At 41.5% G+C, this 22105-nt stretch overlaps 1 protein-coding gene across 1 annotated transcript in view; it reads left to right on the forward strand.

Moving 5' to 3' along the window:
* The window catches only part of dnah2 (dynein, axonemal, heavy chain 2), a 49272-nt gene that overhangs the window by 22338 nt on the left and 4829 nt on the right, over positions 1-22105 (forward strand). The window contains exons 35-80 of the mRNA XM_062065141.1: positions 120-308; positions 401-504; positions 577-766; positions 856-1036; positions 1119-1246; positions 1334-1486; positions 1566-1691; positions 1772-1990; positions 2078-2195; positions 2299-2573; positions 2652-2804; positions 2879-3031; positions 3169-3260; positions 3324-3522; positions 3608-3832; positions 5924-6028; positions 7212-7400; positions 7483-7568; positions 7665-7795; positions 7880-8029; positions 8113-8280; positions 8351-8651; positions 8729-8861; positions 9021-9160; positions 9242-9452; positions 9546-9662; positions 9734-9875; positions 10014-10183; positions 10261-10377; positions 10450-10614; positions 10673-10795; positions 11839-11987; positions 12056-12122; positions 15172-15322; positions 15418-15566; positions 15663-15796; positions 15887-16031; positions 16117-16316; positions 16397-16523; positions 16606-16792; positions 19432-19580; positions 19649-19832; positions 19937-20127; positions 20223-20414; positions 20475-20659; positions 20878-21112. Of these exons, the coding sequence (XP_061921125.1) occupies positions 120-308; positions 401-504; positions 577-766; positions 856-1036; positions 1119-1246; positions 1334-1486; positions 1566-1691; positions 1772-1990; positions 2078-2195; positions 2299-2573; positions 2652-2804; positions 2879-3031; positions 3169-3260; positions 3324-3522; positions 3608-3832; positions 5924-6028; positions 7212-7400; positions 7483-7568; positions 7665-7795; positions 7880-8029; positions 8113-8280; positions 8351-8651; positions 8729-8861; positions 9021-9160; positions 9242-9452; positions 9546-9662; positions 9734-9875; positions 10014-10183; positions 10261-10377; positions 10450-10614; positions 10673-10795; positions 11839-11987; positions 12056-12122; positions 15172-15322; positions 15418-15566; positions 15663-15796; positions 15887-16031; positions 16117-16316; positions 16397-16523; positions 16606-16792; positions 19432-19580; positions 19649-19832; positions 19937-20127; positions 20223-20414; positions 20475-20659; positions 20878-21112 (7398 nt within the window). The remainder of the gene's footprint in view (positions 1-119; positions 309-400; positions 505-576; positions 767-855; positions 1037-1118; positions 1247-1333; positions 1487-1565; positions 1692-1771; positions 1991-2077; positions 2196-2298; positions 2574-2651; positions 2805-2878; positions 3032-3168; positions 3261-3323; positions 3523-3607; positions 3833-5923; positions 6029-7211; positions 7401-7482; positions 7569-7664; positions 7796-7879; positions 8030-8112; positions 8281-8350; positions 8652-8728; positions 8862-9020; positions 9161-9241; positions 9453-9545; positions 9663-9733; positions 9876-10013; positions 10184-10260; positions 10378-10449; positions 10615-10672; positions 10796-11838; positions 11988-12055; positions 12123-15171; positions 15323-15417; positions 15567-15662; positions 15797-15886; positions 16032-16116; positions 16317-16396; positions 16524-16605; positions 16793-19431; positions 19581-19648; positions 19833-19936; positions 20128-20222; positions 20415-20474; positions 20660-20877; positions 21113-22105) is intronic.

The following is a 22105-nucleotide window of genomic DNA, read 5'->3' on the forward strand; positions in this document are numbered from 1 at the left end:
ATTTGTATCAGATTAGTTCAAATGTGATAGATACCCATCCCTCCTCCATAGCCATTTCATGGGTTGAACATTAACGACCCACAAAAAAACTGCTTAAGTTTTCTCTCTTTCTCTTCCAGGTGTCCTTGCTTAGACGATATTCGGAGATGATCCGTAGCAACCTGTCCAAAGTCCTGCGTCTGAAGATTGTCGCTCTGGTTACAGTTGAAGTTCATGCTAGAGATGTCATCGCAAAACTGGCTAAGGCAGGATGCAACGACGCAAATGACTTTGAGTGGCTGTGCCAGCTCAGGCTTTACTGGGAGAAGGTTACAAAACATTTGTGTACCGATTAGTGCCAGCCAGAAGAGAACTGGAATAAAGTGTCCACTGACCTTACTCATTTGTTTGTCACCAAAAGGATTTAAACAACTGCATCATTCGACAGACCAACACACACTTCAAGTATGGCTACGAGTACTTGGGAAACTCCGGAAGGCTTGTCATCACTCCACTTACAGACAGGTGACCATCACTAATTAACTAAAAATAATCTTTAAATACATACATTGATTTTAATTCATCAACATTCTGCAGGTGTTACATGACCTTGACCACGGCGCTCCATTTGCATCGAGGTGGCTCTCCCAAAGGGCCCGCTGGCACTGGGAAGACTGAGACCACGAAAGACTTGGGTAAATCTTTAGGGATGTATGTCATTGTTATCAACTGCTCTGAAGGACTGGACTACAAGTCAATGGGGCGCATGTTCTCTGGCCTGGCACAGGTAGGAAGGCACTAGAAGGGTGGGATGTTGTGGTTACAGCTCGCCATCACGGTGCCCAATAATCAATTTCCTGCCTTCCACCAAACTAGACAGGAGCGTGGGGCTGCTTCGATGAGTTCAACCGAATCAACATTGAGGTGTTGTCTGTGGTGGCCCAGCAGATACTCTCCATCCTGTCCGCCCTCTCAGCACTCCAAACCAGGTTCCAATTCGAGGAACACAACATCAGCCTTGTCGCGTCGTGCGGTGTTTTTATAACAATGAACCCTGGTAGGACAAATGAGAGGTCAACACTGGAAACAGTTCTCATGAAAATGGACTGTTGAAATAGTTCTAATCTGTGTTTTTTTAGGTTACGCTGGTCGTTCTGAGCTTCCAGACAACCTCAAGTCCATGTTTCGACCTATCTCTATGGTGGTGCCTGATTCTACTTTAATTGCTGAGATCATACTGTTTGGAGAGGGTTTTAATGACTGCAAGGTGCTGGAAAAGAAATGTATGCATTATTGTTTACATCCTAACATCTGTATCCTCCTTTGTCCTTCCCATCTATCATTTTGTTGCCAGCTCCTGGCTAAGAAGGTGTTCACCCTGTACTCCCTGGCCATGCAGCAGCTGTCAAAGCAAGACCATTACGACTTTGGCCTCCGTGCACTAACCTCCTTGCTCCGTTACGCTGGCAAAAAGCGGCGTGTTTGCCCGAACGTCCCCGGTGAAGAAGTGAGACTTTTAGTCTGTCTTGAGATTTAGCTGCCCCTGTGATTCTTTTTACATTAATCTACACAATTTCTATCTTTAGGTCTTACTCATGGCCATGAAAGATATGAATATTGCTAAACTGACCTCTGCTGACCTGCCGCTGTTCAATGGCATCACCCAGGACTTGTTTCCTGATGTAGAAACACCTGTAATAGACTACGGAAAAGTAAGCTAACTCAATCAAAACATTGCAATACATACAATTCTTACTTCTTCAGCAATATTTTGGTGCCATTTCTCTTTCAGCTAAAGGAGGCTATTCAGGTAGAACTTCGTCAGAAAGGCCTGCAAGTGACACCTTTCACACTGACCAAAGTCATCGAACTCTATGAGACCAAAAACTCCCGACACTCGTCTATGTTAGTGGGCAAGACAGGCTGTGGCAAGACAGTCACATGGAAAACGCTGAAAAGTGCCCTCATCGCCATGCACAACAAGGAAGAGGCAGGCTTTGAGCTTGTGCAGGTATTTCTTGTTTTCGTTGTTCGAGTACAACCTCATAACTTAAAATTGACATGCATGATTCAATGCTTCACTTTGCTTTTCAAAAAGGATTTTCCACTGAACCCCAAAGCCATGAGTCTTGGAGAGCTGTATGGCGAAAATGACCTGTCCACTAATGAGTGGAGTGATGGAGTCCTCTCCAGTGTCATGAGAACAGCGTGTGCAGGTAAACATGCCAAAAACAGATTATCGGTCTAGTTTTAAATCCTGTTGTAGTCAGTCACATAATGTGTGTTTGCGTGTGTTGTGTGGTCTGTGGGGATTTTTAGATGATAAACCAGATGAGAAGTGGATTGTGTTTGATGGGCCTGTGGACACACTGTGGATTGAGAGCATGAACTCTGTCATGGATGACAACAAGGTGCTCACGCTCATCAATGGAGAGAGAATTTCCATGCCTGAACAGGTGTCTCTGCTGTTTGAAGTGGAGAATTTAGCACAGGCTTCTCCTGCGACAGTGTCCCGCTGTGGAATGGTCTACAATGATTACGTCGACCTGGGATGGAACCCCTTTGTCCAGTCTTGGCTCGAGAAACGGCAGAAGGTACACCACCATGCCTAACTACCACAACAAAATACAATGATGCAAAATACATTTCTAACATGCATAATGTCTCTGCAGGCTGAGGTGGAACATCTGAAGCCTTTGTTTGAGAATTTCATCGAGAGAACATTGAGCTTCAAGAAGAATAACTGTAAGGAGTTCATCCCTGTCACGGAACTCAATAGTATCATCTCGCTCTGCCGCCTGTATGAGGCCCTTACCATAGGCAAGGTAACACATTGGGAGATGTTCGTAAAATCTCCCCTGTCGTGTAGCTAATAACCATTTGAAAAATCCATTGGAAGGTTAACATGTCTGACAAGGAGAGCCTGCCTCGGAATGTGGAGCTTTGGTTTATCTTTAGCCTCATCTGGTCCATTTGTGCCTCAGTCGATGAGGATGGACGCAAGAAGATGGATAACTTCCTGCGGGAGTTGGATGGAACCTTTCCCCTTAAGGTTCGTGTTTGAGCATCACAGCAGTACACAGTCAATCGAACAGTTACAGCAATTTTAGCTGTTAAAGTGCAGCCTTAGTATGAATGTCAAGGGAACAAGCTAAAATATTCTGAATGTTTATGTTTTCCATCTTTTAGGACACAGTGTATGAATACTACGTACACGTCAAGAACAAATCCTGGGCCCCATTTGAAGATAAACTGCCAAAAGGCTGGCGTTATAACCCCAAGTGAGTTGCAAGATAGAATCTGGTACCGGACAATACAAAATTTCAACTTACTCTCTTTTTAAGTTCCCCATTCTATAAGATCATGGTTCCGACAGTGGACACGGTTCGCTACAACTACTTGGTCTCGGCGATGGTGAAGGCTGAGTATCCAGTGCTGCTCACCGGACCTGTCGGTACCGGGAAAACATCGGTGGTTCATGGTGTTTTGCATAGTCTGGACACTAGCCATTGGTCCTCACTCACTATCAACATGTCCTCACAGGTTAGCGCTTATTCTCCAGATACTTAAAATGGTACATCTGCTCAAATTAGCTCATGTAAACAATTTCCCATTCATGGTTATCCAGACCACATCAAATAACATCCAGGCCATCGTGGAAAGCCGCTTGGAGAAGAGGACCAAGGGTGTTTTTGTGCCGGCAGGAGGGAAGGACCTGCTTTGTTACCTAGACGACCTTAACATGCCAGCGAACGACCTCTTTGGCTCACAGCCACCACTAGAGCTACTGCGTCTCTGGATTGACTACGGCTTCTGGTTTGATCGTCAGAAACAGACGACGACTTATGTCAAGGTAAGAGAAGATAGAAGAGTGTTTGTTTTTTACTATGGTGCTTTCTGTGTCAGAGTTGTTAACGTCAGCGTGATGACAATAACAAAATAATTTCATTGATGATCCTTATTTCATGACGATAACATGAAGATGACAAGGTAAACATGGCTCTATGATGACTAAAAACATTAAGAGACGTGTGAGAGTTTTTGTTAGAGAGATGAGACGGGATGAAAATGCACAACATTCCTGCCTATTGTGCACGTAATCTTTCAGTGAAAAGCTAAAAAGTATCTCTTTGGTGTCAACTTCCGTATCATTCTTGTCACTCCTTCCGCCTTGCGTGCATTTGGGGCAATGTGACATGGCGACATCGTCAACAAAAATGGCTTGGGGTTTTGAAACAACAAAACGATCATCATTAAGAAAAACTGAATGAACAGTAATAAATGTGGACACAAACTGGGAGAATAAATATCGCTGATCTCTGAAAGCTCATCACGCTGATATTTTTTGGAGGGTAATTTAAAACAAGTCCCAGTGTTCAGAATAACGGCATTATATAATTGTATCGTTACTCGAACCGTTACTTTTACTACTAATAAGTAATGAAGTAATGAATACTTTTGATGTGGTTTTATGTCAACATAACAGTGTCAGAAGCAGAGCAAGTTCAATGCAGGCAATTTCTTTATTATTGAATGCAACAACAAGCACCACACTAAAATTAACTTAATATCAAATAGAAGAAGGTACCACCACACAGCAAAAAACACACAAGTACTCACACTCATACACGCACTACTAGTATGTGGGAATAATGAAAAACAAATCAATGATTGAAGTGACAAGCTTGCAATCCTACAATACCCAAGTCAGCGTCTGTTCTCAATGGGTACTCACCGCCGTTTAGCCTTGCTCGCAGAAAAATGCCACATGCTTGCGTTGTTTTTGGCTGTACGAACCGTTTAAGTTGCGAAAAGGATAAACGTTACTTCAGAGTTCCCCAAGATGTAATTAAGAATGCTGGAAGAGTGCAAGATTTTATGAAAAATGTACCACACACTCCAGTACAGGGGAGCAGAGCTGAAGAATGCACGAGTTAGCAGTGACCACTCCATTAAAAGGTTTGTTTGATATACTTTTACCGTTTAGTGTTCCCATTTAACTATTATCTTGATATTATTTGTATTTTTTTAAAAATGTTTTGCTACGAGTGTTCTGTAAAACAGGGGTCCCCAACCTTTATTGCACCCAGTTTGATGTAGGCATTATTTTCAAGGACCGGTTTTCCACTTGTGCCAGATAAATACAGCAAAAATAAGGCGATACTAGCACTTTTATTTACTTGGTATCAGATCGATACCAAAATTCACAGTATCACCCACCCCGAACATGCATATTATTTAATACTTGTCATATTGACCCATGGTTAAGTGGGAGATGTAGTATTTCACACCTGTTGCTGTTTGCATGTGCCTATTGTAAATGCACAGCAGACTGATTTAGCTTCTGTAATGTTTCAGTGACGGTGTTCCCATCTCTTTGTTGATGTTCTGTTAGCATGTTGTGATATATGAAACAGGTCAAGTTAGTATTTTGTCAAAATTGTGTTGAATTTGTCAATTTGCTATTTTCACAACATTTGTGTGACATTTAAGTATGATAAAGTAGGGTTTCAATTCATAAAAAAAATATTGTTTGAAATATGACAATAAAATGTTTTTGCTCAACAGTATGGCAGCAATGCATCTCCATCTATGAGCAAGTTTAGGTTAGAATTGTCAATCTAGTAATTAATCTGGTTGTTATGCAAAATAATTCAAATCAATCTTAATCTAATTTTCCAATACTTTTTGACCTAAATTAATTTAAGGTTGAAATACTTATTCTTTCGTCTTCTTTGTTTTAACTAGAACTGGCTAAAACCTTTTTTAGTTTTTTCAACTAAAACTATAGAAATTACTAAAAATGTGACTAAAACTAATGTGTTCATAAGACTAAGACTAAAACTAAGGTGGCTGCCAAAAATAACACTCATGTGTGTGTATTATCCCTTTACAACTATACAAGACCTGTATAACACTCACTTATGAATGTTTCAACTGTTAGAAAATGTCGCTGCTGGCCTCAATGGGACCCCCCGGCGGAGGAAGAACTAACATTTCTGGCCGTCTGCAGAGTCGTTTCAACCTCGTCAACATGACTTTTCCTAATGTAAGTCGTGCTGAGCTTTGCTCAAATTTGCATCATCTACAACACAAAACTATAGCACTCAGGGCATTGAATCGGTTGCAACTGGACTGTTCACATTGTCTTAGAAGACGCTTTGCCTCTCATTCGAGCAGGCTTCATCAGTTAATGCTCCCAGACTTAGATAGGACAGCTCTAGTCTGAGGCTGCCTCTACGCTAAGCCGGCTAAGTTTATACAGGATATAACCCACGTAACCTTATCCCTGTCCACACACACACAATGCCATCGTTTAAGACACCCTCGCCCCTCTGTCCGCCGGCGCAACGCGACCTAGTACGCATGCGCGGAAAATGGCAGACGCGCATATATTACGTCATAGTCACCTCTGACTTAGAAGTGTATCCTTACCAGGCAGTCTGGTATGGGAAGTATTTCAATGTATCCTATTGCCACATTTCTTTCAACAGTAAACCTTGCTTGCCTCACCATCAGCAGCTGTTAGACTAGCCCTATTGTAGTGAATCACACCTGAGCCATCATACATGAATCTATAATGGACATGTGAAAGTGAACAATGTAATAAAGAACATTTTACAACAATCAATCTAGGGATCTAGATATCTGGTCAGGACACTCCTCACTCGTTTACCTTCACCTTCATCATCCTTTCTTGTGGCGCACTTACCCGTGTAAAAAATATCCAAGGAGTGGAACCTTAAACGATGGGTTAGTCTGGCTGACACAGGGTTTAGGCTAAATAGTTATTCGTTTAAGGAGTTATCCGGCTTAATGTAGACAGGGCCTGAGATGTTGGTGGTGCATCCCACATATTTTGCCTCACATACAAAGCTGTCCTTTCATCCCTTCCTAAGAGATTCAATAATCTCTAAATAAGCAGAGGCCTCACTCCATCGTATCTTAACTGTTGTTTTGCACGAAAAAAAAAAAAAAAACATTCTTGTGGGGGGATGTTGTGGCATGTAGGGGACATGTCCCACCTTAGAGGATAAATATGTTGTATTCAACACCATCTGAGACTATAGTTTTCCTATCTATCTCTGTAAGCATAAACTAATGAAGCCTGATCGAATAAGAAGCGAAACGTCTTCAAAGGCAAACCAAACAATCCAATTGCGATCGATTCAATGCCCTGAGAATACAATGACTGGGATGATAAAAAGTATTCACGGCACTTATGTGTTCAGGACTCTCAAATACGACGTATCTTCAGCACCATGATTAACCAAAAGCTGCAAGGTTTTAAGGAGGACCTTAAGCCAGTTGGAGAGCTTCTCACCCAGGCCACTTTAGAATTGTATTATTCAGTTACGGCTCGATTTCTTCCCACTCCAGCCAAGACACACTACCTCTTCAACCTCAGGGATATCTCCAAGGTTCATGTACATGTGTTCAAAAAGTCTACCTCCAAAGCCACACATATTTATCATCTTTTACTTGTGACATTTTTTAATATAGGTGTTTCAGGGTCTGCTAAGAGCACATCCAGAGTTTCACGATAGTAAACAGAATATGGTTAGATTGTGGATCCACGAGTGCTTCAGGTAACCTCTGATAAGGTTTGACCCCCAAGCAGATTCAAGAGATGTTGATATCTGCCATTCCTTTCATGGTCTAATCACAGTTGCTAAAAATTTCAGGGTTTTCTCTGACCGACTCATTGACCAGACTGACATGGAAGCCTTTGTCACATTGCTAACGGAGAAAATGGGTGCCCTCTTCGACCTCGTTTTCCACAACATATGCCCTGATAAACAACCTCCAGTATTTGGTACATCATTGCAGCGTGTTCACACACAAACAAGGGATGAAGAAAAGATGGTAGCATAAACTGTGATCCCCTGGTGTGTTTAAGGTGATTTCCTTACTGAGTCTGGGGTGTATGAAGACCTTTTGGACATGAAGATTCTCAAGAAGTTCATGGAGACTCAGCTGGACGAGTACAATCTGACGCCAGGCGTAGTGCCCATGAACCTGGTGCTCTTTCGGGACGCCATTGAACATAGTCAGAACGCTAGAAAAACACTAAAATTGTTTCAATAAATTTAGATTATAATATTCCATGAGATCTATGTGTTGCCTTTACAGTAACCCGAGTGGTCCGTGTGATCAGCCAGCCAAGGGGAAACATGCTACTTGTCGGTGTTGGGGGTTCGGGCCGACAGAGCTTGTCCAAGATGGCTGCCTCCATCTGCGAGTATGGGGTGTTTGAGGTGGAAATCACCAAACAGTATCGCAAGCTCGAATTCAGAGAAGGTAAGTTTCAAGATGGCTCAACTATTCTTTAGTGCCACCTTAAACAATCATTTTCCCAAACTTATTCCAGATGTCAAGAAGCTGTATCGTTTGACTGGCGTGGACAACAAGCCCACTGTCTTTCTCTTTAATGACACCCAGATTGTGGATGAATCCTTCCTAGAGGACATCAACAATATCCTGAGTTCTGGAGAGGTCCCCAACCTTTACAAGCAAGATGAGTTTGTGGAGGTCTGCAACTGCTTGTCCGATTCTGCCAGAAAGGAGAATGTGGTGGAAACACCTGACTCCTTATTTAGCTTTCTAATAGAGCGCGTCAGGAACAACATGCACGTTGTTCTCTGCATGAGTCCAGTGGGAGACCCCTTCAGGTATCTTCACACTCTCCTCCCCACTTTCTCCATCTTCTACTGGAGCCGTTAAACCATTTAAATGATGTTGCTTCCAGGAACCGTATTCTACAGTACCCGGCACTTGTCAACTGCACAACCATAGACTGGTTCTGTGAATGGCCCAAAGATGCGCTGCTGGAGGTCGCTGAGCGGTACTTGGAAGGATTGGTACTTGGATCCTCTGAGGGGGTAAGAGAACAATCATTGCTGAGCTGCTAAATATAACACTGTTTCACTATCTCCACTGAGGAAGAACATACCTTAATTTGATTTTAACTCATTCTGTTCAGTTTTTTTGTAAACCTGCCAACTGTCAACCAAATTTACGCTTAGTTCATGACTTTACAGGGTGCAACGAAGGTTGCCTCCATTTTTGTGACCACACACCAGTCAGTGGCACAGATGTCACACAGGATGAAAGTGGAATTGAAGAGACATAATTATGTGACACCCACTAACTATCTGGAGCTGGTGTCTGGCTATAAGAAGTAGGCACCTCTTGAAGTGTATAATGATAACTGCACGTTGTTTTATGGATTTGTAGCCTAACCTGTCATTTGTTTATTCAGGCTTCTGGCTGAGAAGCGCAGTGAACTGGGAGATCAGGTGAACAAACTGCAAAATGGGCTTTTTAAGATCAGTGACACAGGTGAGAAGGTGGCAGCCATGACAGTTCAACTGGAGGAGGCCAATAAGCAGGTGGCTGACTACCAGAAGGAGTGTGATGAGTACTTGACTGTTATTGTACAACAAACCAGAGAGGCAGACACTCAGCAGAAGGTCAGATATCTAAGACGCTCAAAGTAATTGGTGAAAGTACAGTATATGATGTCATGTCAGGTTGTGTGAGTCTTATTCTTTCTGTGTGTTTAGACTGTAAGTGCAAAAAAGGAAAAAATTTCAGCGGAAGAAATGCAATGTAAAGCCCTGGCAGATAATGCACTGAGAGAGCTAGATGAAGCCCTGCCAGCCCTGGATGAGGCCACCAAGGTATCACTGATATTCTTGTCTCATCTGACTACTGATGACGTTCATCAACTTTGACTTTTTTCGCCATGAAGGCTCTTGAATCTCTGAATAAGAAGGACATGACAGAGATAAAGTCCTATGGTCGTCCTCCCGCTCTGGTAGAGAAAGTGATGCAGGCGGTCATGACTCTTTTGAACAAGGAGCCCACCTGGGCAGAAGCTAAGAGACAACTGGGTGAGCGAGAAGGACTGTTTTTGAACTCTTCTCAAGTGGTTCAATGAAATGAAAGCAAATTAAAGAAACATATATTGCTGTATTCAATGTTTAACAAAGAATAGCTGGTCATGTTGTCTCTTTGAATGTTTGCATCAGGTGAGGCCAACTTTATTAAAACCCTGATCAATTTTGACAAAGAAAACATCTCCGACCGCGTGTTGAAGAGGATTGGTAATTACTGCAGACAGCCCGACTTTCAGCCTGATATCACTGGAAAAGTGTCTCTGGCTGCAAAGTCCCTGTGCATGTGGGTTAGAGCCATGGAGGTATGGATATTCATCATGAACCATAACAACAACAATATAGGACAGAAGTAAGGGAAATATGTGTTATATTGTTACAGGTCTATGGGTGTATCTTCAGGGTGGTGGAGCCAAAGCGGGAGCTGCTGAATAGTGCCTCAGCCCAACTTGCACAAAAGCAAGGTGAACTACAAGAGTCTGAGAACAAACTGAAAGAGGTACCCGACCACGAGATACATCAGGACAAAGATACACTGATATGATTGATGATAATTATGTTTTGTGCACAGGTGGGGGACAAATTGGCAATGTTAAACAAACAATACGCTGAAAAAGTGGCGACCAAGGAAGATTTGAAGCGGAGGTCAGACGATATGGAGGTGAAACTGGATCGAGCTGACAAACTGGTGAAAGGACTGGCTGGGGAGGGGGTCCGCTGGCAGCAGACTGTTAAGGTAGGATACGATCTCCATGCCAATTTGTATGGTGTGAGTATAAACGTGTATCTGTCAGGGTCTTGAAGAGAACATGGGCTACCTGGTTGGAGACTGCTTGCTTGCAGCATCTTTTCTGTCCTATATGGGACCCTTTCTGTCCAACTATAGAGTGGAACTGCTTGAAATCTGGATGACAGAGGTGAGAACTACATATTTTATGCAAGACTAAGGGCCTGATCTACTACGATCTAGATACCGCGCTAAACAGCGTGTGCAAACTATAAATTGCTTGTGTTGCGTGTGATCTGCGTGTGCAATTGAAAAGTGGTGCAGACCGCCTTATCTTAATGAGGTTTTTGTGTGTACAATACAGGGCTTTCACCACAGAAACATTCGATCATTTACTGCACATTCATGTTATCATGTTCTACATGTTGCGTTTAGCTATGATTTGAAACAAGCAGCAGACATTCACCACTTTTTTTGGGCATTTTAGAAGCAATCATGCGGTGCATCTACAATGGGAACCACTTTTTTTCCGCACTGAAGGTGCGCTAGTTGGAGAGGCTGCGGTACTAACTGTGAATGTGAAGAGTAATATGCAAGAAAATGCATATTGCAAAAAGTTTATTTTACATAGGAGATGTGTTAATAGTACGTTTGTACATCTTCTATATGAAAAAACGAACGTCATAAAAAAAATACCAGCAGACAAAAATATGCATCAATTGAATGCGTTTTAATCAGCAACTTAAGTCATCCAGCAGCTATAAATGTATAAAATAATATTAGTGATTAGAAAATATGTTTTCATTTATGACACTCTATATACAGTATGTTGACAAGCATGCATAACACGTAGCTGCTGCGCAATCGCCTCATTCTTACAGCCGTAATTTTGTACGTACTTTTAGACGTGCTAAATAAAGATACAAAATAGCACCAGCAGGTGAGGTTTATTTTTGATAAGTCCAGCAGCGTTTGCAGAATAGTTATATTTGCATCTTCTTCTCCCAGTATTGTGGGTGTGATAATCAGCATATATTGTGTTAATAAAGATAGACACAATGAATGAATGCTCCTTATCCTGCTCACAATCCTCTGTGTGCATGTCTAGTAGATCAGCTTTGCTTGTGCTATCAAGTTTGTACGTGTTTTAGTACACACATACCTTTAGGAGATCAGGCCCTAAATTTTCAATTTTCATGCAGTATTTATTTGCCCATCTCTTTTCCCTCTCAGGTCCAGCACCAGGAAATCTTGTGTACCCCAGGATTCAGTTTTTCTACTTTTCTTTCAAACCCTACAGTAGTGAGGGACTGGAATATTCAAGGCCTGCCCTCTGATGCTTTCTCTACAGAGAACGGTGTCATCGTCACCCGTGGCAATCGGTTAGCAAATATACACAAGTGGTGGGAATATTGATTTGAGAAACAAATGTTTAATTGTCCTGTTCAAGATGTCCACTGATGGTGGACCCGCAAGGCCAAGCTATGAAGTGGATCAAGAAAATGGAGCAGAAGCGAGTAAGTCATGTCCCAAACATTTAGAGTTGTGTTTGTATTTTACATACAATTTGTGGTTTCTTTGCCATTTTTGGTAGAATATGAATGATATTAAGTCAAAATAGTAATTACAACTGAAACTGCCAAAATGAACCTGATCGAAAGTTTACATACTCTGGTCCTTATTACTGTGTTAAAGAAGTAACAGTAAACAGTAAAAATTATAACCGGGGTAAAACTCTCGACTGATAGTATTACTGTTTTATGGAAAAACGGGATTGATAACTGCACTTTGATAAACTCACGGACTGACTGCCACCAGCTCGCTAGCTTAAATGCTAACATGAAAACAAGAGACATTAACGTCTTTCCCCATAAGAAACAACACACCCCAATCTAAACTTAGATAAACATGCTGCTGTCTGGACAATAAGCTATTCAATTATGCTCATTGAACCTACAAGCTGTGCTCTCTTAGCCCCAAGTGATTGTTCTATACTCAGCGGAATACTAGATGGAGGTGTCCAAGGACCGCTGAACAGAGTAAGACATTACAACGCCCGCCAGAAAAAATAAATAATAACAATAACATGTTAATCAATCAATCAAAGTTTACTTATATAGCCCTTAATCACAAATGTCTCAAAGGGCTGCTATTATTTGCTAGATATTATTTGTTATACAATTTTCATTGAAATACATTTTAAAGTGCTACAGTACAAACCAATATTGAAAACAACAAAAGCTAACAATACGAAAACTCTTCATTTTCTTAGATGGTAATGTTGCCCATTTTTGATGGCAAAAAGCCTCCAGTTCCTGTAAGTACTTAGACTATCTTGCATTAACCGCACGTTTGAGATCTTCTCAGAGAGTCTCAATGATATTGGGAAACTGAGATGGCCATCTATTGTGTTGTGGATCTTTGTCATGTTGGAATGTCCAAGTACAGTACGTCCCTTGGCAGATTTTGGGCTAAGTAGTGAAGTTACTCTAGTAAATACTCTTCTGATATCATGCTGCATTCATCTTGGCATCAATTTTGACCAGGTTCCCTGTTCCTTTGCAACTTACACATCTCCAAAACAATAGCAAACCACTGTGTGTCACAGTAGGAATGGTGTACAATAGTGATGATAGACAGATAATGAAAGCAGCAGAGGTTTTGTTGACTTCTTTGCAAATGTTATGTTTCAGGCTGTGCCCAAAATGTTCAACGATGGTCTCATCAGCCCAAATAACTTTGTTCCAGAAGTTTTGAGGCTTGTCTCTGTGTGTTTGGCGTATTGAAAGCAGGCGACTTTGTTGCACTTGTGTATTAATGGCTGTCTTTTTCCAACTCTGCCAGTTTGAAACAACCACACCACTTTCTTTAGAGCAGACACAAACTCTGGCAAAACTTCAGTATTAATGCTGTTGGACCTCAGTGCTGCATTTGACACTGTCGACCGCTCAATACTTTTGGACAGGTTGGAAAACTGGGTGGGGATCTCAGGCACCGTTTTAAGCTGGTTCAAGTCATATCTACAAGATAGGAACTATGTGGCTCTGTACCGAGGATGTCGTTGTGGCTTGTGCAGCCCTTTGAGACACTTGTGATTTAGGGCTATATAAATAAACATTGATTGATTGAACTATTTTGTTTCCATTGGTGACTTTGTATAAGAACCAAGTCTTGGGGCAGACTTTTTTAACATCTATATGCTCCCACTAGGACAGATCATGCAAAATAATAACATTGACCATCATTGCTATGCCGAAGACACCCAAATCTATGTAGCGCTATCACCAAATGACTATCGCCCCATAGATCTTCTGTGCCAGTGCATTGAGCAAGTCAAACACTGGATGTGCCAAAATTTCCTACAACTAAATGAAGATGAAACTGAGATAATTGTTTTTGGTGCTAAAAAAGAAAGGTTTAAAGTCATCCAACACCTTCAATCACTGTCCCTGAAAACCTCAAATAAAGCCAGAAATCTTGGGGTTATTTTAGATTCGGATTTACATTTCAACAGTCACATCAAATCAGTAACAAAATCGGCCTACTATCACCTCAAAAATGTAACAAGACTTAGAGGGCTCATGTCAGCTCAAGACTTAGAAAAACTTATACATGCCTTTATTACCAGTAGGCTAGACTATTGTAATGGTCTCCTTGCAGGTCTTCCCAAAAAAACTGTCAGGCAGCTACAGCTTGTTCAGAACGCTGCTGCTAGAGTTCTAACAAAGACCAAAAAATGTGAGCACATTACACCAATTCTTAAATCCTTACATTGGCTCCCTGTACATCAGAGAATTGATTTCAAAATCCTCCTGCTCACATATAAATCACTAGATGGTCTAGGGCCGAAGTATATCACTGATATGCTCCCACTATATATGCCCTCTAGATCACTAAGATCTTCTGAGACCAATCTGTTAGCGGTTCCCAGAGTAAACTCAAATCAAGGGAGAGCATCATTCAGTCACTATGCAACAAATAGCTGGAATAAACTTCCTGAAGATGTCAGACTTTCCCCAACTCTGACTACTTTTAAAACTAGACTGAAAACTTTTATGTTCACGTTAGCTTTCAGCTAAATCTTTTAATCTTTTAGCTTTTAATGTCCGCACTGTTTTTATTTTTATTGTCTGCATTTTAATTTTGCTTTTATTTTCTTTCATTTCACTTTGTTGTCTGTGAAGCACTTTGAGTCTGCCTTGTGTATGAAAAGTGCTATACAAATAAAGTTGCCTTGCCTTGCCTAAAGAACCCTGTATCTCAGCTTAAGTTATATGCAGCCTTTTATTTGCATCCCAAACTATTTTTCTAGGATGTATGGTGGTCTACCTGACTGTTGTGTTGTTTCAACAGAATCCATAATTTCCCACTTACTAAATAGAGTTTGAACACTGTTGTTGGCTACTTTAAATTGGGAAAAAAAATCTGCAGGGGTATGTGAAGTTAAGAGCACAACTGTATATACTATAAAATAAAAATCACATAATTCATTATTTTAAAAAACGAATTAATAAATCATAATTAAACATATAACAAAACTCAAGAATTTGTGTGTGATGTGTGCAGGGTCTTAAACTCATCGACTTCCAGATGCCAGATTACTTGCTTATACTGGAGAATGCCATCCAGTTTGGAAATCCTGTCTTGCTGCAGAATGTCCAGGAAAGCTTGGACCCGTCTCTAAACCCGATTCTCAACAAGTCTCTGACACGAATAGGTCAGATACACACAGACAAACAGATGTCCTATGTAATGGTCACCGGTCAAGTGAAAGTCCAAGTTCAAAGTACTTCACTTTGGTTCGCTTCCCAGGTGGCAGGCTAATGTTGAAGTTGGGTGACAAGGAGTTGGAGTATAGTCCAGAATTTCGTTTCTACATTACCACCAAACTGTCTAATCCCCACTACACCCCTGAGATTTCTACAAAGACTACCATTGTCAACTTTGCTGTCAAAGAGCAGGTTGGAGTTTTTAAGATTTCTTATCATGTTGTTGTTATCATTATTCTAATATATTTTTTGTGAGTGATGTATTAATCTTAATATGTGTGCTGGCAGGGTTTGGAAGCCCAACTCCTTGGTATTGTGGTGCGTAAGGAACGTCCAGACCTGGAAGAGCAAAAAGACAACCTGGTGATGAGCATTGCTTCAGGAAAGAGGCGGCTGCAGGAGCTAGAAGATGAGATCCTTAGGTGAATACATGTGATTTTCAAAGAAAAACATCTATTTATAAGTGGGTGATGTCAATTACATGTTCACTAAGTTTTTTTCCCCTCCACCAGGCTGTTGAATGAGGCGAGTGGTTCCTTGCTGGACGACGTACAGCTGGTGAACACCTTGCAGACATCCAAAGTGACGGCCTCTGAGGTTTCAGAGCAGCTGGAGACCAGTGAAGTGACTGAAATCAAGATTGATACCGCTCGAGAGGTCTGGCGCAAAAGCAGGCTAACAGCGCTAATGTGTCACTTTCTGTCTATTTTAATGAATTCAATCAAATGTTTTACTTTGACAGGCCTACCGTGCATGTGCTCAGCGGGCCTCCATTCTCTTCTTCATCCTTAATGACATGGGGCGCATTGATCCCATGTACCAGTTCTCACTGGATGCCTACATCAACCTGTTTAACCTCAGCATTGAGAAGAGCAAGAGCAGCCTAAAGCTGGAGGAAAGGATTGTCAACCTCAACGACTTCCACACATATGCAGTGTACAAGTAAGGTGCAGCCAAGATGTGAGGTCAAATCGTATTGAGAGCATCATCATTGAAACCCTTTTTTGCATGTTTCCTGGCAGATATGCGTGTCGGGGTCTGTTTGAGATGCACAAGCTCCTTTTCAGTTTCCAAATGTGCGCCAAAATCCTTGAAGTTGCCGGCACACTCAACATGGATGAGTACAGCTTCTTCCTCCGTGGTGGAATTGTAAGAAAAGCCTGCTCAAATGCATTAGTGATTGATCAAATTTTTCCACGATGACCTGCGAAGAGTGTGTTTTTGTTTCCAGGTACTTGACAAGAGGGATCAAATGGAAAACCCGTGCACTAATTGGCTTGTGGATTCCAGCTGGGACAACATCACAGAATTGGACAAGCTGCCCAACTTCCATGGCATCATGGCCTCATTTGAAAAATATCCCCGAGACTGGAAGCTTTGGTTCACCAGTGCAGAGCCAGAGAAAGCCCCTCTGCCAGGTTTGTGTACGGTGTAAGACAGGGTTCCCAAATTAGTTTTCACACAGGGCCATATATTTCCAAGCCGTAGGCCGAAATGTAAAATTTTTTATGAGAGGTTGCCAGGAAGGTGCCACACAATTAACTAGTGGTTAGCATTTTGGCAATCTCTGTTTGGGCATCACTGTAAGGAGTTTGCATGTTCTCACTGTGCATGCATGTGTTTTCGCTGAGTAGTTCAGCTTCCTCTCACATTACAAAAATATGCACATTAGAAAACTTTAAATTGTCCATAGGTCTTGAATGCTTGTTTGATATGTTGTTTGTCTATAAATAGTCAAATATACAAATAGAAAAAACAAAATAGAATAACTGCAGGCTCTTTGCCCTAGCAAATGAAAGAGTGTTTCCAAATACTTTGTTGTATAAAACCAGTTTTTACCCAATAATAGCACCTTGTTGACATATTCAGCTAAATAATATTATCAAGTTGTAACATTGTACATACATTTACAAACCCCGTTTCCATATGAGTTGGGAAATGGTGTTAGATGTAAATATAAGCGGAATACAATGATAGCCAAATCATTTTCAACCCATATTCAGTTGAATATGCTACAAAGACAACATATTTGATGTTCAAACTGATAAACTTTTTTTTTTTTGCAAATAATAATCAACTTTAGAATTTGATGCCAGCAACACGTGACAAAGAAGTTGGGAAAGGTGGCAATAAATACTGATAAAGTTGAGGAATGCTCATCAAACACTTATTTGAAACATCCCACAGGTGTGCAGGCTAATTGGGAACAGGTGGGTGCCATGATTGGGTATAAAAACAGCTTCCCAAAAAATGCTCAATCTTTCACAAGAAAGGATGGGGCGAGGTACACCCCTTTGTCCACAACTGCGTGAGCAAATAGTCAAACAGTTTAAGAACAACGTTTCTCAAAGTGCAATTGCAAGAAATTTAGGGATTTCAACATCTACGGTCCAAAATATCATCAAATGGTTCAGAGAATCTGGAGAAATCACTCCACGTAAGCGGCATGGCAGGAAACCAACATTGAATGACCGTGACCTTCGATCCCTCAGACGGCACTGTATCAAAAACCGACATCAATCTCTAAAGGATATCACCTCATGGGCTCAGGAACACTTCAGAAAACCACTGTCACCAAATACAGTTCGTCGCTACATCTGTAAGTGCAAGTTAAAGCTCTACTATGCAAAGCGAAAGCCATTTATCAACAACATCCAGAAACACCGCCGGCTTCTCTGGGCCGGAGATCATCTAAAATGGACTCATGCAAAGTGGAAAAGTGTTGTGTGGTCTGACGAGTCCACATTTCAAATTATTTTTGGAAATATTCGATATCGTGTCATCCAGACCAAAGGGGATGCGAACCATCCAGACTGTTATCGACGCAAAGTTCAAAAGCCAGCATCTGTGATGGTATGGGGGTGCATTAGTGCCCAAGGCATGGGTAACTTACACATCTCTGAAGCCACCATTAATGCTGAAAGGTACATACAGGTTTTGGAACAACATATGCTGCAATCTAAGCGCCGTCTTTTTCATGGACGCCCCTGCTTATTTCAGCAAGACAATGCCAAGCCACATTCAGCACGTGTTACAACAGCGTGGCTTCGTAAAAAAAAAGAGTGTGGGTACTTTCCTGGCCCGCCTGCAGTCCAGACCTGTCTCCCATCGAAAATGTGTGGCGCATTATGAAGCGTAAAATACGACAGCGGAGACCCCGGACTGTTGAACGACTGAAGCTCTACATAAAACAAGAATGGGAAAAAATTCCACTTTCAAAGCTTCAACAATTAGTTCCCTCAGTTCCCAATCGTTTATTGAGTGTTGTTAAAAGAAAAGGGGATGTAACACAGTGGTGAACATGCCCTTTCCCAACTACTTTGGCACGTGTTGCAGCCATAAAATTCTAAGTTGATTATTATTTGCAAAAAAAAATAAAGTTTATGAGTTTGAACATCAAATATCTTGTGTTTGTAGTACATTCAATTGAATATGGGTTGAAAAGGATTTGCAAATCATTGTATTCCGTTTATATTTACATCTAACACAATTTCCCAACTCATATGGAAACGGGGTTTGTATAAATGACCAGGATCCTGAACGCTTGTGAAGGATTGGCCCACCATCTTCTAGCAACAAAAAAACCCAAAACATTATTTGTAGTGATCTCCAAACTTGAATAAAAATCACTTACTGATATTAAATTTGAGATATTTACACTATCTTCTGACCTGCACACAATGTGACCTTCCTTGGCTGTTATCCAACATGCTGACTTCTCTAACCACATTTCTTCCCTGTCCCTGCAGCCCTACCAAAGATAGCACAAAAGGCATACAGTTGTGTCATTCCGACTGCATCAATGCTTTACTTTTTCTACTGTGCTACAGCTGCACAAACTTAATTGCACATTTTGAGTGTTGTTGCTGTTAGTTTCTAATTAGACATTTGTACATGATGGTGTGGTGTAGCAATAGACACAATAATGATTGTTAAATTCAACTGCTCCTCTCTCAGGAATTTTTTTTCCCCCCATCAATCCCCCTTTACTGGTTTTCCATTTTTGCTCCCAAACTGCCCTTCAGTAAGCCATGTTCCTTCTGTCTGGTCCCTGCAGGAGACTGGGAGAACAGCTGTAACGAGCTTCAGAGGATGCTCATAGTCCGTTCTCTGCGGTCAGACCGTGTCTTGTTCTGTTCCACCACCTTTATTGTCAACAACCTGGGGCCTCGTTTTGTAGAGCCACCCGTTCTCGACATGAAGGCTGTGAGTACGCATTAAACAACGTCTTGTTACTCACTCTGTGCTGATCCCGAACTCTGTTTTCACACCAGGTCGTGGATGAATCCTCGTGCACGTCTCCGCTGGTCTTTGTCTTGTCTCCTGGCGTGGACCCCACAGGAGCGCTGCTGCTGCTGGCCGAGACATCGGGCATGAGCAAACATTTTCACGCTCTTTCCTTGGGTCAGGGCCAGGCTCCTTTTGCCAGGAAAATGATCAAAGAGGGCGTCCAAAAGGGTATCTGTCTTGTTTCCTAATGAGATCCTATATTTTACATGTGACAAATGCCTTGGAAGCGGTCTAACTACTGAGTGCCTATTTTTTCAAATTTTCTGCCCTAGGCCACTGGGTCTTTCTTGCCAATTGCCACCTTTCACTCTCTTGGATGCCCGAGCTTGATAAGCTGGTGGATCAGTTAGATGTGGAGAAGCCCCACACAGACTTCCGACTTTGGCTCAGTTCTTCACCACATCCTGATTTTCCCATCAACATCTTGCAGGCGGGCATCAAGATGACCACAGAGCCTCCAAAGGTAGAGCCTGGAACACTGTGTGACCACCACAATATGGACATACAGCATACACACACATGCATATGTGTATCATGTCTGCCCCGCGTTGTCCTCAGGGAGTAAAAGCCAACATGAAGCGTCTCTACCATCTGGTGACCGAGACTCAGTTCACCCGCTGCTCCAAACCAGTCTTCTACAGGAAGCTGCTTTTCTCCCTCTGCTTTTTTCACAGTATTCTTCTGGAAAGAAATAAGTTCCTGCAGCTGGGCTGGAACATTATATATGGATTCAACAATTCAGACTTTGAGGTAACAAGTGTTGATGCTGTTGTCTAATTCAAGCTGATAATGTTATGTCGTCTCCTGCAGGTCAGCGAGAATCTGCTCAGTCTGTACCTGAACGAGTATGAGCAAATACCCTGGGACGCCCTCAAGTATCTCATCGCAGAGGTGAACTATGGAGGTCATGTGACTGACGACTGGGACAGACGCCTTCTCACCACCTATATCAACGACTACTTCTGCGAGGCAGCTGTTGCTGAGACTCACTTCAAGTAATGGGCACACAGGCTTATTCCATACTCTATACAGCCAGTATACATACATATATATATTTCTGACACATTTTCCCAAAATACACTTTTGGCTTTCATGCTCCCTCACGTTTGCAGCATGGCAGCACCACCATGTGGACATCGAGTGGCTGACACTTTCCTTATATTGCTTTAGTTCAATGCTTTTAACAAACAATTTATCTGAATTCTCCTCTTAGGTTGTCCACCTTATCCTCATATTACATCCCTCACGATGGACCCCTGTCCTCCTACAAGGACTTCATAAACATGCTGCCGCCCACAGAGCACCCCGACTTGTTTGGCCAGCACCCAAATGCTGACATTGCCAGCCAGATCGCCGAGACAAAGTCCCTGTTTGACACACTGCTGTCCCTGCAGCCCCAGGTGACCAGCGCCAGCACAGCAGGGTCTGGTCCCAGTCGGGAGGAAAAGGTGTGGTGAGAATAAAAGAGATTTGACTACATTGTACATACAAATACACATATATACTCACATACACAGTTATTCATACATACATAGGTACCTACGCTCCCACATACATACACAAATACAGTACATACCTACACACTCAAAGTTCGTACATCCACACGCACATTCACTGTACAAACATACATATACACATACTGTACATATACATTCACTGTACAAACATACATATATACATACTGTACATATACATTCACTGTACAAACATACATACTGTACATATACAAGTACATATACATACATACACTCATGCATATAATCACATTTCATCAAACATATATTAATGTTGTTACCCTAGGGGAAACTGGGTAACACATGGCACACTGACAAAGCTTAACCTATTGTTACTATAACAATCTGCAAGGTTAATATAGCTGGCTTCTCTTTATTCCCCTCCATTTATCTGCTTTTCTTTGTATTTCAAGTTATCATTATATATATATGTATTGTTACATTTGAACAAATGTATTGTTGATAATAGAGGTAAATTATTGTTATTATTCATTATCAATAGTGTTATTTCTATTGGTATTTGTATTGCTCCATTTGTAGTGTAATAATGCTCATTGTCATTTCTGTATTGTTATTTATTTCACTAACTGCTTCTTTGCTATCGCTTTTACTATCATATTTGTTCATATCGTATTTGCTGATGTTCTATTGTTATTATTGTTGTTGTGTTTGCTGTTGTTGTTTTTTTCTCTCTGTCTTATCCCCCACTTGTCCCCACAATTTCCCCCTCTTCCTTTTTTTCCTCTTTCTATCCCCTCCTGCTCCGGCCCGGCTGCACCAAATGATAATATAAATACACTTAATAAAGTCAAATACAAATAAGGCAACAAGAGAAGTACCAAACACTTCTCTTTAGTAAAGTAAATCTGTACAGCCGATATGGGCATCTACATCAACTATATGATTTGCCTGAGAAGCTGGACAGGA

Source organism: Entelurus aequoreus, linkage group LG12 (assembly GCF_033978785.1).
Source record: "Entelurus aequoreus isolate RoL-2023_Sb linkage group LG12, RoL_Eaeq_v1.1, whole genome shotgun sequence".
NCBI lineage: Eukaryota > Metazoa > Chordata > Actinopteri > Syngnathiformes > Syngnathidae > Entelurus > Entelurus aequoreus.